This window comes from Ursus americanus, chromosome 2 (genome assembly GCF_024610735.1).
Source record: "Ursus americanus isolate L20-20 chromosome 2, mUrsAme1.1.p, whole genome shotgun sequence".
Lineage (NCBI taxonomy): Eukaryota > Metazoa > Chordata > Mammalia > Carnivora > Ursidae > Ursus > Ursus americanus.
Genome location: NC_142128.1, coordinates 98,911,629 through 98,930,338, shown reverse-complemented (window position 1 = coordinate 98,930,338; position 18,710 = coordinate 98,911,629). Strand labels below are relative to the sequence as shown.

Below are 18,710 nucleotides of genomic sequence, written 5' to 3'. Positions count from 1 at the left end.
ATCTATATATTTATTATTAAACTTAGAATTAATGTAAGCTCGAGTCTCAAAGCTCCCAGCTGGTTCAGAATGTGGTACAGTGTAGCCGGAAGCACCCAAGCTTTGGAGGCAGGCAGGTCTGTGTTCAAATCCCACTTAGGCACTTGGTTGTCTAATATGGTACATATGCTGCTCGACCTGTGTGTAGTTCCCTAGCTAGGGTGCACCTGCTTCCCAGGGTGGCTGTGAAGGCCTGAAGAGCAGATAGGAAACACACCCAGCACGGTGCTTCCGGCGGTGTAGCTAGTAACACAGGGTTCCTTAGAAGTGGAGCTCCGCCGTCTTTTGTGCACGAAATACAAAGAAAACAAGTAGCACTGGTTACAACACATTTATTCACGTACCCTGTTGTGTGAGCGGGAGGTGCTTTTCACTTCCAATAATTGAATTAGGTTATAACAATTAAAATTCCAGAAGGCAAACTAGGAATTTATTGGTGCTCATGAGCATAAGTAAACAGACACGGTACCACATAAAGGAGTTTCAAACACTTCTAAACTTTTGGTATAGCTTTGAATATGGACCGGTATACTTTGGCAATGGACCTAATAGATTTCCAATAAGCTTCTAAATCCCATGGTTCCCTTCAGACACAACAGGACAAATTTGGACTTAACTTTTGAATTTTAGGAATTTAACAAAGATTCTTAGGAAGCTGGAAAAGGCCAACGTTACTTAAGCCTATACTTACCGCGAGTACAAAGTACTGCTATTAAAAAGGAAATGGTGGGTAGCAGTCAACCGATTGCTAGTTTCATTTTTTAGATTGCTTTAGTATTTTTGGAAAAGAATTGACCTCAGATGGAGGGCTACAGAAGCTTGTTATTTCCGAGGAGTTTTAACTTAGTAACCTTCCGTGGACTAGTTTAAGGGACTCAGGTCTCAGGAAATTGGACGGCATTATCAGATCGGACTTTATGTTAATCAATAGCCAGTTCTGAGAGACTGCATCATACGGGACGTTTACTTTTCAGGATGCCTCTATTCCTGGCCTCAGATCATACTTCTGTGATATTTTGAGAGGTTTGGATAAGTGTTAACAAATGGGTACTCACTGCTAGGGCAGGATGTAAGAATGTGCTGATCACCAAGGATGAGATTTTACATTACGTTAAATTAAAATTTTATACTGTTGGAAACAGACAAGATCAGGAGTTCCTAGATCCTAGAAAATATTATGGCTAAGGAAATAGAGAACTCAGGAAAGGGATCCACCTCCAAGAAACTCTTTCAGTAAAACAGAATTAAGTGCCCTGTCTTAGGAAACACATCATATGTCGTTTCTTTGGAGATTAAAGTGCAGGCTATGAAATGGCATAGAAAACAATGCATAAAATAGTGCAATCTCAAGGTGCCATGGTTTTTGCTTCTCACACATAGCCTCTGTTCACATGTCCATCTTTTCTTAAAAAAAAAAAAATCCAGCTATAGTGACACCTTTAGCTTATTTATTTAGGCATGACTCATACTGTTTTACCCACCTTTGGGGCTACACAGAATATGTCAACATTTTAACAAGTAGAATGATAGCGCATACACCTTGAAACTACTAAATAGAGATTAAGGCAAGCCCCTGTAAAGTTCAGTACTCCAAAAAACACGTTTTACAAAAAAACCAAAAAAAAACAAAACCAAAAAAAAGCTGCTTCTAAAACCAGTGGCTTTGGACCAGATGGCACCCCAACAGTTTTTAAAACAGTATGATGCATTACTGTGACTGTGCGTCTGCCCCGGTATTTCCAGGCTCTGTACAGAAAACAAGGAGCTTGAAAAGCCGCATGTCCTGAAAGAATTCATATCTCAGATTACGTGGAAACTGAGCCGAGTCCGTGTGGGAGAGATGCGGGGGGCCCTGGGCAGTGAGGCGGGGCAAGTCCCCGTCCTTCCTGACGTCTCTTCCCCGTGGGCGCTGAGTCATCATCGATTCACAAGTGGGAGTGACCCGCTAACACAGAGAAGTCTCCTCTGAGAAACGGCCCAGGAAGAGGACCCGAGCAACTCATGGCATCTCGTTCCAGGACAACAGAACGCTCGCACACGGCGCCAAAGCCGCCGGTGTCTAACCCCAGGCGAGACGGTTCCCATTAGGGAGGCTCGTCTGCAACGTTCCCGTGGCGTGTCGGTTTCAGCTGATGGAAGGGATTGGTGATCTGTCGAACCCTAAATGCCACTATGCTATCCAAAAGCAAGTGTAACAGCTATCACATTGGTCAAGGCCACAGCCTAACGTGTTTTTTAGCAAGATGTCTTAGGTAAGACTTTAACAGAAAACTGAACTGTAGTGCTTTCTTCACCTACTCTTGTGGAACATTCGTGCATGGACAAGAGCAACTCCTGGGCCTTACGGACAGACAGTTACGAGCAAATCCTGTAGAAACTGGGATTTTGAAACAGAAAATCGACCTTCTGACAGTGTGGATGCTTCCTACAAAAGCCAAATGCCCATGCTAACTAATGGAAGACTCTACACACGTTTAGGGTGTCTAGGTGTAGTTTAAGAAGAAACCCAGGAAACTTTAAATAATTCATGAACAACTGCTAATCATCTGAGGTTGTATCCCTTTGACGCATAAGGATCCTACTTTGTAAACCTGTAAACATGTTACCTGGTTAAAGAGTCTTCCTATTACCAGGAAGGCAGACTATTCACGGCCATGAGTACTCCAGGAGGCCTCCCAGAGTTAGGACAGTATGGCTGAATCCTAGGATTACAAAAATGACACCTGCCGAGAAAACAAGTTCCAGACGGGGACTTTTATGGATGACCTTGGCTGACAAATGTTTTTTGGAAATTGTTTATTTTAAAATTACCTTCCCAACAAACCATGAAACACTTGGATGTTATATGGTGGTTTTTTTTTTCATTGAAAACATACTACATTGTAAATGGAGTTTCCAAGTCAGACAGAGAATTGATCAAAATCTAAGGACAGTATTATGGAAGGACAATCTTAAAAATGGGTAAGAAAAAGGTTCGTTTGGTGAGGTTAAAGGATGCATAACCATGTCACGGTGGACGGGTAAAAAGGGCGGTAACCTTGTGCTTTTATTCAACTAAGGTACTTACCAAAACCTTAGGTTTTATGCAGGTGTCCGACTCCCACCTGGACAGGGATCATTTTTTATATTACACCTAAACCTATTTTAAATAACTGAAGCCCAAGGCAACAGTTGTTAAGAGTTGATAAACGAACTTATCAGTCAAATAATAACTACATAATTTAGTACATTAAAATAAAACGAGGACAGTAATAGCTGAAGGTCTCAAAAATATACAACTGGGGAAAGTAACCACTATACACAATTTGGAGGTTGTTAAAGTGACCGCTTAGAAGGGTGAACAGTGCAAGACATGCTTTTCCAGTTACACGCTCAAAACAGGAGTGCAAACGAAATTAAAGCTTTTGTTTAAAGTTGTAGGATAAGGAAAGCTTGAAATTAACATTTAAAAGCTTTCCTCAGGTCATCCCCCAGAAATGAAATGATCGAAATGCTTTTTCATAGTAGGATTTTCTTCAATGAGTCTTCTTTCATGGCAAAACTGCACGCCACCAGTGGGTCCCCCGCTCACAGCCGTGTGATCACCACACTGATCCACGAACACACACGGTGGTGAGGAAGGGCCACTGCCAGTCCCCAGAGGTCCGACACTGAAAGAGCCTTGGAGTTTGGGGTTCTGCCATGGCCACTGTACCTGAACCCTACAGAGAACAGAGAAAGCGATGGGCTTTAATGCTCCCTCGTTCCCCTAAAGCTGGAGGACAAATGGACTAATTCCTCCCTGGAAGCAAGCTGTCGTGGTGGTGGAAGATGTTAGGCTCTCAAATAAACTAATGCTGCTCTAGAAAGTGGAGAAGTAGAGAGGTTCAAGGTCAGTATCAGTGCAAGAGCTTTTTACGTGAGCTGACTAGGCGATGCGTGCATGCATCCATGCAAATGCAGGGCGTGGCCCCAGAAGAGAACTGAACACATGTGGAGAACAACTGGATAAGTCCCTTGCCAGTAGTTTATAAAAATATATAGTCAATACTGTAGGGGCCCCTCCTACAGTCAATACTATGGAAGTCCGTGTTAGTTACCCATTACTTCGATACCAAAAAGCATTTACTACTTTTCAGACATTCCAGACAAAGGTCACTTATAACAAAAAGTCAACTTTTTTTTTTTTTAAACAAGATACTGTCCATTTAAAAAGTAGGTCTTTTCTTTCAAGTGAAACAGGACATTTTCTGTATTCAACTTAACTTCTAGTCTGTCCAGACTGGTTTGTTTCAGATCCTTCTGTAATGTGCATATATGCAGGAACAAATAAACTTACTTTAAACATTATCTGCACAGAAAAAAAGTTAACTCCTCAAAACATGATAGGACAGGTCTGGTTAGTACAAATCTATTGCAAAGTAAAAAGATTCTGTGCATCAGTTCAACCAGGAGAAGTGGGAGAAGACTGTCCCAACCGTGAGAGTCCGAGTTGAAGTTGTGTTCCTTCTGAAAGCCCAGGAGCCTCAGGGGCGCCGTGTGGCCCCTGGCGTCCTGATGTGCGTGAACTGCTTCAGCTGCTAAGCCGCGTCTTCCTCTGGAGCTAGAAACAACCCCCTCTCCCCCTTTACTTTCTATTCCGGAGCCGCTTGGATTTCCTAAGGGAGTCTATGGCTTCTGCTGCCTTTTTCCGTTTCCGAGGAGACTCTTCGTTCTGCCCAGCCCCTGAGGAGTTTCCCACCGCGCTCTCCATGACCTCCCGCAGTTTGCGCTCCAGCTCCGCCAACCGCGCGTTCTGCTCGCCTATGATCTGGGTCTGCTCTAGCAGTTTCTGGTCCTGGTCTTGAAGCTGCTTCTGCTGTTCCTGCACTTTGGTGCGAAGCTCGGAAATTTCACGCCTGAGAACAGTCACACCGGCACCGTTTGTCTTAACCTGCTGCTGGAGTTTGGTAACCTCTTGTCTTGAAGGGTTTTGCTTGGAGAAGAGCTGCATTGTTGTGAGGGCTGCGGAAGGTCCCGGAACTGCAGAGAAATGGTTTTAAATGGTCAATTCATCACTTAAAATGTCTCATTACCAGTAATACTTGATTAAGCTTCTTTTGAAACAAATATCCTTATAATATCACTTCCGATAATTTTCTCTTGGCAATCTACTTGGTTGAACGGATTAATCAGACACCCATGTCTTAACAGTAAATGAGTCTGAATTCTGATGCTCGGGTTCACATGGCAATGTGTGATCACCAGGAAATGGAGAAGGGCATTTAACAGCATAAACCTGTACTAAAATATGAGAAGACATTTTAAGACCTACTAAGAAAATGCAAGCAGTAAAACTAGAATAGTTCTATTTTCTATGTTCTTTCACAAGAGCAAATGTTAACATTCGAGTTCTAAAAGTACAGGCCTATCATGTTTTTAAGTTCTCTCTGCACTTAGTTTTATGCAAGAGCTCCCACGTTAGCCAAGAGGGATACCACCAAAAAGTGGGTCATATCACACACGATGATCATGAAGAATTTCTGATGTGATGTAGGAAGACGGCTTTGGAATCATTCTGTTTTAGGAATACTGTTAAGGTAATATTGGCATAAAAATCACTATCGTAAACTAATAACCTCCTTTTTAAAAAATGTTATCTCTTAAAGGTTTTCTAAAAGGCCTAGATGGATACATTCCTACCCTAAACTCGTCATGACTATTTTCTCCTTGTACATACACTTAATAACCAGAACATTTTCCTGGACTGATGCATTCTTCCTTCTCTCTCTGCTTACCTTTATCTAATTTCCACTAACACATCAAGCCTTAGATCAATTCTTACCTCTTGTGAACTCTCAGGCAGACCAGTCAACAATGGTTCTATCCTCCTTAAGATCCTGTCTCTGCTACTCATTTGGCATTGCAATGGACCCTTCTTTAAAATATTTCTCTTGCCAACGATAATTTAACTGTGAGTCTGGATATGTCTTACCTTTTGACATAGTAAGATCCTTGAGAGCAGACACCACGTATTACACTTCCTTTTAGTCTCCACAGGACACAGTACAGTGCTGTGCGCATAATAGGTTCTCAAATAAATAATTGACGTATTAACGCTGAGATGTCGTAGGCTTTATGGTTCAATTACAGACAGCCACTCGGTTACCCCACTCAGCACTCCAGGGAGCTAACTCATCCGAACAGAACAAAACGTCTTACTAAAAATGCTTTCCTGATTTAAAGTATTTGCAAGGGTTGAAGATACATGGAACAATTTGGTCTTTCAGCAGATAAGGGCACAAATCTCTCGGATTGGATATGATTTTGCAAAACAGCTACCACAGATGCAGTGATAGGGTTCAAAATAGCCTTACGCACCCTGTTTTTTAAAGTAGTAGCTAGATATTCTAGGGGCTGAAATAATTAAGTGAATATTCCATGGAGAATTTTTTGGGTTTTATCTGGTATTTATTTCATTCTGTTTTAGCATAATGGATGTTAACTGGTCAGAAACATAAAACAAAAACAAAAACAAACCCCCACAAACAAAAATACGGCATTTTACCCAGGAATTCTAATACACTTATTGTATGTCAACAGTTGTGGGTACGTACAAAGATGTGCTACCAGATTGTTTTTCAAAGTGTATTTAAATACTGCGGAACGAGAGACAAATGTGCTCAACAGCAGTGGATTAGTTATACAAGTTATGGTCTGTGATCAATGTGCCATTAAAAATCATGTCGCACATACTATTTACAGACACTGAAAAGGTCACAATGTAGGATTAAGTGTGGGGGTGGGGAGCAAGTTAGGGAAGGGGGTCTGGGTGTTACTTTACACTGAGCGTATGAAGAGCTACCTGGAGGAGAGCCCATGAGTCTTCCAGACACATCTGATCCTGGTAACTTCCTCTTTAGAATGGGCACGATCTTCTCATCGAAGTACTCCATCGCCATGGACGAGATATCCCTTAACTCTTGAAGTACTTCATGAGCTCGCTGAGGGGCTCTGGTAGAATTGACGTATCTCAACACACGGTAAATCTCATCAATCACCTAAAATAAGGAGTTCTCATTAGCACTTTCCATTTTGTTTTTAAAAGAAAACGGCTCAACGGAGAGAAGTGACCACCTGTTGTGCAATCTGGGTGAAGACCTACGGGGCGACGGGACTGAGGTGCTGGCCGCCGGTGGTAATACCGTCTGTACCGCATGGCTTTGGGCTTATTACAATCCTTCATGTGTTTCATACGCACATTTATTAAGATTTTCTGTACCAGGTGCTAGGGCTAAGGAATCAGGATTAATAAAATACAGTTCTTGCTCTGAAGGCAACCACAGGGCAAAAGACTTGTAAATAAAGGCTAGGAAAAGGGATATACAAACTGCTAGAGAAACCAGAGGACTAAACTATGACACTGAATCTGTCCGCGAGGAGGGGTAGAGGAATTGACTCAAACCCACTTCACTCCAGCCTGACGGTTTCCCAAAGCCCTGGGGACCCAGCCTGACTTCCTGCTCTGGGACCAGGCGCTCTGTCCTCAGAGCTTTGGTTTCTTCTTAAACCTACTATGGGTTGGGATGAGGTGTCCTCGGATCCCCCTCTCCCGCTAAAGGGTAGTAAGAGACCCTTTCTCACTTTAAGTGTAATTGCAATGGAGAGACACAGACCTAACATACATGGTGAAGAAAAAAAGTTCTGACCACCCTAGCTCCTAATCCTCTTGCTGGAATGGCAGCTGAACCTTCTTTAGGCATTTAGGGCCTCAGCTCTAATCCCTAGAACTAACTGATAAATTGCACCTGTAAACTAACTTGTACTACATTACCACCTTTACTGTTTTTGGTCTTTGAGATAATAGTGTGAAAGCAAGGTCTCTCTCTCCATTTGCTCAAGTCTTCCATTAGGAAAGGTAACATTTCTAAATCTTACTATAGAGAGATTATGTTACTCAGTGGGATAATCCACATTTTCAATAAATTAAAACCATCCTCTTTCCTCTGTCCCAAAGTTACGTGCGAAGGACAAGATGAAGGAGAGACGACTCACACTGCTTCTACCATTCAGAGTGACCGGTGGCTGCAATGGCGCATATTAGGAAAAGCATGGTATTGACCCAATTTTCAAAATATTCCACCCTCCAAGTGGGTTTAATTACTTTCTGAAAATAACTTTAGCAGCAAGAATGGAACAGCATGAGAAGTCTTGAGGTCTACTGGAAAGATCACAGGCCTTAGGCTGATCACTTAAACTTTTATTTTTTAAACTTTTTTTTTTTAATAGCTTGTAATTTTCTACTTCTCAGCAGATCATTCCTTCAATCCTTTTTATTTTTTTTTAAGTTTTATTTATTCTTTTTAATAATGCCTATACCCAACGTGGGCCTCAAACCCAGGACCTGGAGATCACATGCTCCACTGACTGAGCCCGCCGGGCACCCCTGGTCACTCAAACTCTGAATGACTGTTTATACAGCTTTCAAATATGCTGCATGCTGAATCCCACCTGAGCCCGAGGTGATAATATTTTACAGAGTATGGTACTGACCAGATACGGTGCGTCTCTAATGCTCGCAGCATGTGTGAAACTGGCACCGTAATAAATGACACACTCCTGACTGGACTGGAGCCTGTGGACTATTGTGAGAGAGAATTTCTATCTTGTGAAATCTGCGGAGCAAAGTTCCTATTAGAAAACTGAACCTCGGGGTGCCTGGGTGGCGCAGTCGCTGGGCGTCTGCCTTCGGCTCAGGGCGTGATCCCGGCATTCTGGGATCGAGTCCCACATCGGGCTCCTCCACTGGGAGCCTGCTTCTCCCTCTCCCACTCCCCTGCTTGTGTTCCCTCTCTCGCTGGCTGGCTCTATCTCTGTCGAATAAATAAATAAAAATCGTTTAAAAAAAAAAAAAGAAAACTGAACCTCCACGTCCTAATTTTTTCTCACATTCCTTCTTTTTGTTCTACTTGGGATTTCCTTAACTTTCCCTTCCACCCCTTTTAATTAAACGCTTTTTCTATATTTAAAAAATTTAAGTGCACTTAAAAATTTCTGATTATTTCTATGTGGCATGTGTTTGACTCTTTTTTTATTTCTCTCAGAATATTAATCATATTCTTTTCTAAGTCTTATATCTTCATGTGGTTTTCTCAAAGGTATTTTCTCCCATTTGTTTTATTCTGTGTTTCATATTAGTCTGATGAGTCGCTGCTCTCCGCTCATATTTAGGAACCCAGCACGCAGACAGCTCACCAGAACCCCCCTGCTTAGCCCAGAGGGCAGGAGGGTGGGGGGGAGGGAAGAAGGGAAGGGAAGGGGGGAGGGGGGCCAGGAAGGGGGGAAGACAAGGGGGGGCAGGGTGGGGACACCAGGAAGGGGGGCGGCCGCAAAAGTCAACGCAAGAACAGATTGCTTCTTTTTTCATTTTAAAGGTTCAAGGACCATATATACTTATTTTGGGACAAGCACATAAAAAGAAGAAATGTTCCCAAATAATACTGATTTCTAAGAACATCGTCATATTAGAATCGATTTTAAAAGAAACAAAAAGCACAACATTCTGGAAACATTCAATAAACTCAAATTGAAGAATATTTCTCAAAATAAGAGACCCATGTTCTTCAAAATTTAAGATCAAGATACACAAAGGAAGCCCGGAACTGCTGCACATTCAGGCGGTTACAGAGTCTAGCGTGACCGTGGACTGGGCTCTGGACTGAGAAAAAGAGCAGCGAGGACGAGTGTCACCGCTCAGTGGTGAAAGCTGATGTGGGCTGTCAGTGAGAGAGGCCACTGCACCAAAGCTACATTACCTGATTTGGTTAACTGTGCTGTGGCTCAGAGAATGCCCTTTCTCAGGAAATACATCAGAATATTTCAGAATAAAGGGTCACAGTATCGCCACTATTTTGAAATGGTTCAGGAAAAAAAAAAAACAAAAAACCCACCACATACTTAGAGAGTAAAAGCAAACGGGACAAAAGGTACATAACTGCAGGATCTGGATAAAAGACCTACGGAAGATCCTTATACGATTCTTGCAACTTCTGTGCAAATGTTAAATTGCATCAAGACAGGAAGTTACCAGAAACAAAGAGATTACAAAATGCCACACCGCCATTTCTCCCGCCGCCTTCCTGGCCAAAACATTAAAAACCAACCAACAAAACCTAATTCGAAGATTTTAAGTTTGTTCAGAAAAATCTAGCATTTACACTGAAAATCCTGACTTCTGGGAAGCACTGGGTTTCAATAAGCACAGAACCGTTACCAGGGCCACTAACGACACCTTAATTAAGAAGAGGGACTCAACCCATGTCTTTCTTCATGATTATATTTCCAAGAATGGTCAGTTGGCCTCTATTCACCTGTGTGTTTCAGTATGTGTGAACTGCCAACATGGACCCTGAACTTACTGTATAAAGTGTGACTTCTCTATGTCAGAAGACTTGGAAAGTGTCCAGAGGAGTGAGCCCGGCACCTACAGTCTCTTAGTTCTGACAGAAGATGGACGGAATATCAATACAGTGGTCAGGGTCGGCAGCTGGGGCCCTACAGAACCTGCAGCTGTTTCTGTTGATAAAGTTTTATTGGAACACACGCGTGTATTTCCCACATGCTGTCCGTGGCTGTTTCTCAGAGCTGAGGAGCTGAGAGAGACCACGTGGCCTGTAAAGCCAGAAATGCTTACTACCTGGCCCTGTTTGCTGATCCCTTTCCAGGATTGACAGTGGCAAACTACCAACCAGTCTGAATTCTTCAGATTTTAATGTCCTTGTGATCTGTGTGGTCTCCCTGTCCAGAGACCCTTTAAACCCCTTCCGTGAGTGACCTAGTTTTTCACTCAGTAGGAGGGCAATGACCTAGCTGTTTGAAGTTGGAAAGGGGGCCTGTAGGTTTAAATCATTTTTAAATACAGAGCTGCGACCCACCGCCTGTGTCAGCCCCCCTCTCTGCAGTGCTTGGAACTTTCTAGAGGCCAGCCCTGCAGAGGACGCTGCCTCCCAGCTCCCCCGCGGCCCGTCTAGGCTTTAACTTCCTCAGCTCCGCTAAACCACCTACCACTTTCCTGTGCACTTTCCAGCTTCCAGAATTTTGTTGCTGCTGCTCTCCTGACTTCACTCTCATGGATCTCGGTATTTTTTTCCTTTTTAAAATCAGCTCCTTTACTAGAAGAGCAAGCTTTGGGAGGAATTCGAGGTAAACATGTATTCAATCTGCCACCTTTAACCTACCACTTGATTTTAGGAGTAAATTTGATTGCTCTTTCAGGAATAATTTTATTTTTATTTTTAGAGGGGGGAGGGGCAGAGGGAGAGAGAGAATCTCAAGCAGGCTCTGTGCTGAGCGTGGAGCCCAACATGCAACTCGATCCCACGACCCTGAGATCACAACCTGAGCCGAAATCAAGAGTCAGATGCTTATTAAGCAACCGAGCCACCCACATGCCCCAGAGAATAATTTTAAAAATGCTTTTTTCCCAAGTGTTAGTTTAATATTCCAAAATTTCTGATATACATCAGGCATTCCAATTTAAACTATAATGCTGATATTATCCAGGTTCACTTAAGTAGCTTGTGAGAGTAATCTGCGAATGAAATGTTTACTACAGACATGAATTCTAACAAAACCATAAAAATGAGTTCTTTTATGAAGTATGAAAGTTCCTGAACTCTTAAGTAAAATCCAGAAGCACGATCTAGGGGAATATAAGAATAACCTAATACAGGGGTGCCTGGGTAGCGCAGTCGTTAAGCGTTGCCTTCGGCTCAGGGCGTGATCCCAGTGATCTGGGATCGAGCCCCACATCAGGCTCTTCTGCTGGGAGCCTGCTTCCTCCTCTCCCACTCCCCCTGCTTGGGTTCCCTCTCTTGCTGGCTGTCTCTCTGTCAAATAAATAAATAAAATCTTAAAAAAAAAAAAAAAAAAAGAATAACCTAATATAGCATATATTCCAGATCAAGATTATATGTTATACTGCGAGAGAATTATTATTATTTTTTAAAGATTTTATTTATTTATTTGTCAGAGAGTGAGAGAGCACAAGCAGAGGGAGCAGCAAGCAGAGGGAGAAGCAGGCTCCCCGCTGAGCAAGGAGCCTGATGCAGGACTTTGATCCCAGGATCCTGGGATCATGACCTGGGCTGAAGGTAGATGTGTAACCGACAGAGCCAAACAGGCATCCCTGAGACAGAGAATAATTTTATAGAATGTACTGACTTAAGCACGTGGGGATTAAATGCCACGTCCTTCAGTTCTGAAGACAGACTGTGAGGAGTTTAAGGCTGAGAAGTACAAAAGGGGAGCAATCATAAAACAACCCCAATACTGCAAAGTGTGTTAAGTTAGTCGTTTTTGTCTAAGCAAGCTAAAAAGTACCAGCTACATGAAAATAAAAAGTAACATTCTGAAAAAAAAAAAAAAAGTAACATTCTGGGTGGTGCCTGGCTGGACTGGTAGGTACAGCAGGCAACACTTGATCTTAGGGTCATGAGTCTGAGCCCCATGCTGGGCTCAGAGATTACATAAATTAAAAAAAAATAATAATAAAGGAAAAAAGTCATAATCTGAGGATACAGAGTGTTTGTTGTTTTAGGCAAAATATAAGCTATAACGAAGGCACTTTTAAGAAACAAAGTAATTCAAGAGGAATTAAGTGTGATAAGAAAAACAAAAATCATTTCTGGTTTTTTGTTGTTTTTTTTCGGTGGGGTTGTTTTTCAGGTTTATAGGAGAGAAGTTAGGGTGCGTTTTTGTGGAGACACGGGTACTATTAAGGAAAAATCAGAAGGCTGGTGCGAAGCTTCTGTCAAACACTGAGCCTCAGCGTTCTTATGAAGGGCACAGGAATAGACCTTGCACAGCCGTGATGGAAAGGAAAGGTGTAAATCTGTGTTCAACAGCACTGTTCTTGTGCTGCCATCCAGGAACTACCTATTCTCGCCAAATCTGGAAGTATCTGTCTTCATGAAACGCTTCTCACACAAAACAAAAACCAGCTGGTCCCTCCCACTCCACCTCCCCCAAATCAGAACAATCTTGAAGGCAGGGACGGTACCTATCTTGTTTGCTGTTGATCCTGAACAAAGAGTAAAAGCCCACATATGTGTTTTTAAGCAGGAACTCCTTTTTTTCTTCCTATTTATGGAACTAGTTTGTTAACTGGAGCTGAGGATGAATTCCTAACAAGCTCCTCTGAGCAACAGCAGATCTCCTACTGTATGTTTTCAGAATGAGACTGTTCGACATGGAGATCACGTGTGATAAGGATTTGTATCAGTTACTGTACAGAAGCTGAACAAATCCACTCACAGGACTCATTGCAGAGAGGCGGGTCCAACTCTGACATTTAAACAATCGCTTTATCATAATTTAAGCAACTCGATCCAGCTGTCTTGGGTAAGCAGTTCTATTTTACCTTTCCTGGGATGAAGCAACAGAGATTGGAATCCACATACTTCATGAAAGTCATGTTTAACAGTGAGAGCCTTGTTTCCACAGCAGCAAGGATGTCTGCGTGACGAGCTAACGAGTGGTTTCTTCTTTCCGACTCCCTCCTAGAATAAGAAGAAAAGCAAGCGTGAAAGAAATACTGTGAACTAAATGGTAAGCACTGAAAATGCCTCAATGGGATTTCTAACAGTCTAACATTTACCTGTTAATTTGATATCTACAATTGGGTCAGAATTTAACCATAATCATCAACGAATTGCTATGTCCAGAAATCCCTGCCAAGGACTAGTACTCACTGATAAATTATTTGGAAAAAAAAATCAGTTTTTTTTGTTTTGTGTTTTGGCTGTATCAAGCCTAATGGCCATTTGAATCAAAAAAATCAACAGAAATGAAAGAATTACACAGGGACACGTGGACAAGGGGCTGTATGTTTTTACCCATAAAATCAGCTCCCTTAAACTTTTATTTTAAAAATATTTTTTAAATTATTTATTTATTTTAGAGAGAGAAAGAGACAAAGAGCAGGGGTTGGGACAGAGAGAGGGAGAGAGAAACTCAAGCAGACTCTGCGCTGAGTGGGGAGCCTGACACAACTCGATCTCACCCTGAGATCATGACCTGAGCCAAAACCAAGAGTCAGGGGCTTAACTGAGCCCCCCAGGCGCCCCTAGCTCACTTAAACTTTTAAAGTTTTATTGAGAAATAATTCATATAAAATTCACTTTTAAGGTGTAGTAACTTCATGGTTTTTAGTATATTCACAGAGTTGTGCACCCACTATTACCATTTAATTTCTAAACATTTTCACAACCACAAAACGAAAGCCCATAACTATTATCAGTCACTCCCATTCCCCGCCCTTGGCAACCACTAGTGTAGTTTCTGTTTCTATGGATCTGCCCATTCTGGACACGGCAGATAACTGGAGTCGTATGGTATGTGGCATTTCGTGTCCGTCTTCTTTCATGTAGCACAGCTCTCAAGCCTCGTCGTGTTGAAGCATTATCAAGGACTCCATTCCTTTCTACTGCCCACTAACATTCTATCATATAGACATGGCATCATTCTGATGATCCGATCATCAGCGATGACTTTTGGGCTGTTTCCACTTTCTGACAATTATGAAAAATGCTGCACAGAACACTCATGACTCATGTGCAAGTTTTTTTGTGTGGCTCTATCTCCATTTCTTTTGGCTATATACCTAGGAGTGAAATTGCTGGGTCATTTGGTAATTCTGTGTTTAGCCTTTTGAGGAACAAAGTGTTTTTCTAAAGTGGCAGAACCACTTTATAATCCCACCAGTCATTTATGATGGTTACGATTTGTCCACATCCTTCCCAAGATTTTCTGTCTTCTTTACTCTGGCCGTCCCAGTGGGTGTCCAGTGCTGTCTGTGTTCTGCTCTGCAGTGCCCTGGGGACCACTGATGTTGAGCACCCTGTATATGCTCGCTGGCCTTCAGTTCTTCTTCTTTGGAGAAACGTCTATTCAAGTCCTTTGCCCACTTTTAAACTCGGTTCTGCGTCTTTTTATTGTTGAGTTCTAAGAGTTCCTCACGTGATCTGGATCCAGGTCCCTCACCGGGTATTTGAGCTGTTAACTATTTTCTCCCCTCATGTGGGTTGTCCCTTTGCCGTATTGACATCGTCCTCTGCGGCACAGAAGTTTAAATTTTGATGAAGTCCAGTCTGCCTCTTTTCTTTTGTTATTCATGCTTTTGGTGTCATAGGCAAGGAACCACTGTCTAATCCAAGTTCCTGGAGGTCAGTACAGTTTCCACGTAAGGGTTTATGGTATAGCCCTGACAATCACACTTCAACCTATAGTCTATTTTGAGTTAGTTTTTGTAGGTGGTATGAGGAAGGAGCCCAACTTCATTCTTTTGCATACAGACACCCAGCTGTCCCAGCATCATTTGTGGAAAGCATTATTCTTTCCCCATGAGTTGTCTTGGCATCCTGGTTGAAAATCAACTGACTAAATATGTAAGGATTTCTTGTCCATACCCTTGGTTCTACTCCCTCGGTCTACACATCTGTCTTTATGTCCACACCATGCTGCTTTGATTACAGTAGCTTTGCAGTTAGTTTTGATATTGGAAAGTGGTAGTACTCTACCAACTTTCTTGCTCTTTTTCAAGACTGTTTTGATTATTCTGAGTCTTCTGTATTTCCTTAGGAATCGTAGGATGAGCCTGTCATTTTCTGCAAAAACCACAGCAAGGATTTTGACAGGGATTGCACTGAATGTGCATATCAGCTTGGGGAGAACTGCCACCTTCAAAGCAAAAAGTCTTCCCATTCATGACCATGAAATGTCTTTCCATTTAAGAAGTCTCTTTAAATTTCTTTTACCAATGTTTTGTAGCTTTCAGCAGACCAGTCCTCTGTTATAGTCATTACTAAGTATCTTACTCTTCTTGATGATAGTGTAAATGGAATGGTCTTTTTTTTTTTAAGTAAGCTCTATGCCCAATGTGGGGCTCGAACTCACAACGCCGAGATCAAGAGTCACATGTTCTCGTGGCTGAGCCAGCCAGGCCCCAGCCCCCTTTTTAAGTCCAGTTGACACACAAGGCTACATTAGTTTCAGGTGTACAACAGAGTGGTTCAGCATCTCTATAACTTACGCCATGCTCACCCCAAGTGTAGCTGCCATCTGTCACCATACGATAGTATTATACTACCATGGACTATATTCCCTATGCTGTACTTTTCATCCCCGTGACTTTTTCATTCCATCACTGGAAGCCTGCATCTCCCACTCCCCTTCACCCGCCCTGCCCATCCCTGCATCCTGGAACTGCCTTGTTTCTGGGTTGTATATACAATTACACAACTCCTTTAGGCATATTGATCTTGCATCCTGCATCCCTGCTGAGCTTATTTATGGGCTCTAACAATTAAAGGACTCCTTATGTATATGATCACATATATCTGAGATCTTGTCATCCATGAAGAAAGAACACAAATTCTTTCCTTCCAATCTGGAAGCCTTTTATTTCATTTTCTTGCCTAACTGGTGTGGCTAGAATCTCCAGTATAATATAGAACAGAAATGGTGAGAGTGGATGATCCACAGTCAAAATCACCTATTGTGATCTGGGTACCCTTCCCTATAAAAACTTGGAAACCATTTAATATGTACACTTACCCAAATTAAAAAAAACAAAACCAAAAACAACAGGGGTGCCCCATGTTGGGTATAGCCATTACTTAAAAAACAAAAAACAAAAAAACCCAAAAAAGCAAAAACAAAACAACCAAGAAACAAAGAAACTTCCCATTTGTAAATTATTGCCACCACTAGACACAACATACCTTGGAAGTTGTGCTTTAACTTGTTTCTGACATAGATTGTGGTATCTCTCCACTTTTAGAAATCCCTGATTCAACATTCTCTGGCAGACCAAGTCCATTCTTTTACAAACCTACAGGAAAAAGGAGGAGAAAGGAGAATTTTAACACGTAAAACCCAAAAAACAACAGACAATTAACTTAGACTCCTGTTAGCTGAAAGTTGTCAGTACTGTTCCCCAGCCTGCTGTCTGAATCTCTAAACCAGTACACACAGTATATGTGTATATATATGAGGTGAACCCCTCATGCTCTATAACTCTTGCAGCATTACGTTAAGAAATTAATACTATGTGTAGGCAAGGAATACTCTACCTTTATTTTAGGTATCAGTTGAATGTTCTGAATGTATCCCCACTACTATGGTCAGAAAATGTGGTCCTGAAGATCAGTACAACAACATATTCAAAAAGGTTTTTAATGGTTTGGGAAAAGAAAATTCTCCGTTAGCTCAAAATGTGTATTCAAACTTAAAGCCCAACCTCTCACAAAGTTTATATGGATCTATAACCAGAATGAGAATCTTATTTATTTCTACTAGTCAGGGTTAACTACAGTTACTCTATACTAGATACTGTCATATCCTCCACAATATAAAATATTTTAACATATGTAGCAGAATCTGGACTATTTTGAATCTTTAAGGAATACTGTTTTTATACAGTAAAAGTAGAGGATAGTAAGTCAGAACACCTGAATTTGAACCAAACTTACACATTCTTGAGCAAGTCAGCTACCTGAAAGCCTGAGTCAGCCTTCTGTAAAATGTGGATACTAACTCACTCATATGGATATCATTAGGATTAAATGATACAATACACGCTAACATCACCTTGATAAACTCTAAAGTGCTCTGTAAAAATTATGTTAAATAAGTTGTTTAACTTAGTACTAACTGGAAAACCTTGCTCCATGGGTGCTCTATTGCTGAGACATGCCAGCATCTTTGTTATCTTAATGAAACCCAGTGCACAAAATCCTTTTGTTCTTTGATCCCTGAGAATTCTGCAGTGACGCAGAGGCGTCAACTTGAATGTCAGTGCTCACTGTACAGATGTGGATGTTGAAAGTGCAAGACAATGAAATAAATCTAGATCAGGGCCAAGGCGGTGATTAGGCGGGGGTTGTCCTATGCTTCTATCTCTCCTTGCACCTAAGCACAAATGCTTGACAAATACTTGTTGAAATTGAAATGCTGATGAAACTCTTAATATAGTTGCTTTCTCCTGAGAATACACAGACAAAAATTCTGGCAAACTGGATTGAGGCTAATGAAAGCTGTAATACTCTAGTATTAAATACCATGTACTTCCTAAATCATAGCATGCCAAATGAAAGGTATTAAGGAAAACACTTCTTTCCCATTTGAAAATAAAAACATAGCCAATTTTAAGTAATGAAACTAAGAGTAATGCCTAACGATATTTTAGCATTTAGTGGGATCTATTTCTAACTGAACTAAACCAGTTGTCAACATATGCTCAAGGTCTATTAAAAGATAACAATAATAAACTAATACATATCAACATAATTTTTAAAGTTTATTTATGTTTTTTAGTAATCACTACACCCATCATGGGGCTTGAACCCACGACCCCAAAATCAGGAGTTAGAGTTGCACACTTCCCTGCCTGAGCCAGCCAGGCACCCCAACATAAATAACTTTTAAAGGAAAAATAACTCTTCTAAAAATATTAAGTTACATTTTTGCAAATATCTTTGATATGTAGTATTAGAGAACAGAAATGAATTGCCATATCTGCTTTTGCATTCAATCTACTTAAGTATTACCTTAGAAAGTTCTAGAAAAACATAATACACAAGTACACATTTCATGAGCTATTGGTATGCTGACATCATCACATGTCACAGAGCTCCTGGAAAACTCCACTGTCC

The 18,710-nt window shown here is 41.5% G+C and overlaps 1 protein-coding gene and 1 long non-coding RNA gene across 2 annotated transcripts in view; one reads left to right on the top strand and one right to left on the bottom strand.

Moving 5' to 3' along the window:
• Window positions 1-355: 355 nt before the first annotated feature.
• Window positions 356-18,710, bottom strand: part of FBXO28 (F-box protein 28) — a 28,563-nt gene continuing 10,208 nt past the window's right edge. The window contains exons 2-5 of the mRNA XM_045797012.2: window positions 16,779-16,888; window positions 13,418-13,556; window positions 6,863-7,058; window positions 356-5,040 (exon numbers count right to left, since the gene is read on the bottom strand). Coding sequence (XP_045652968.1) covers window positions 4,646-5,040; window positions 6,863-7,058; window positions 13,418-13,556; window positions 16,779-16,888 — 840 coding nt within the window. The 3' untranslated portion in view covers window positions 356-4,645. The remainder of the gene's footprint in view (window positions 5,041-6,862; window positions 7,059-13,417; window positions 13,557-16,778; window positions 16,889-18,710) is intronic.
• On the top strand, window positions 7,054-12,424 carry LOC148110692 (uncharacterized). Its single transcript, XR_015723183.1, has 3 exons — window positions 7,054-7,195; window positions 8,015-8,111; window positions 9,432-12,424. It is a non-coding gene; the product is annotated as an uncharacterized LOC148110692 (long non-coding RNA).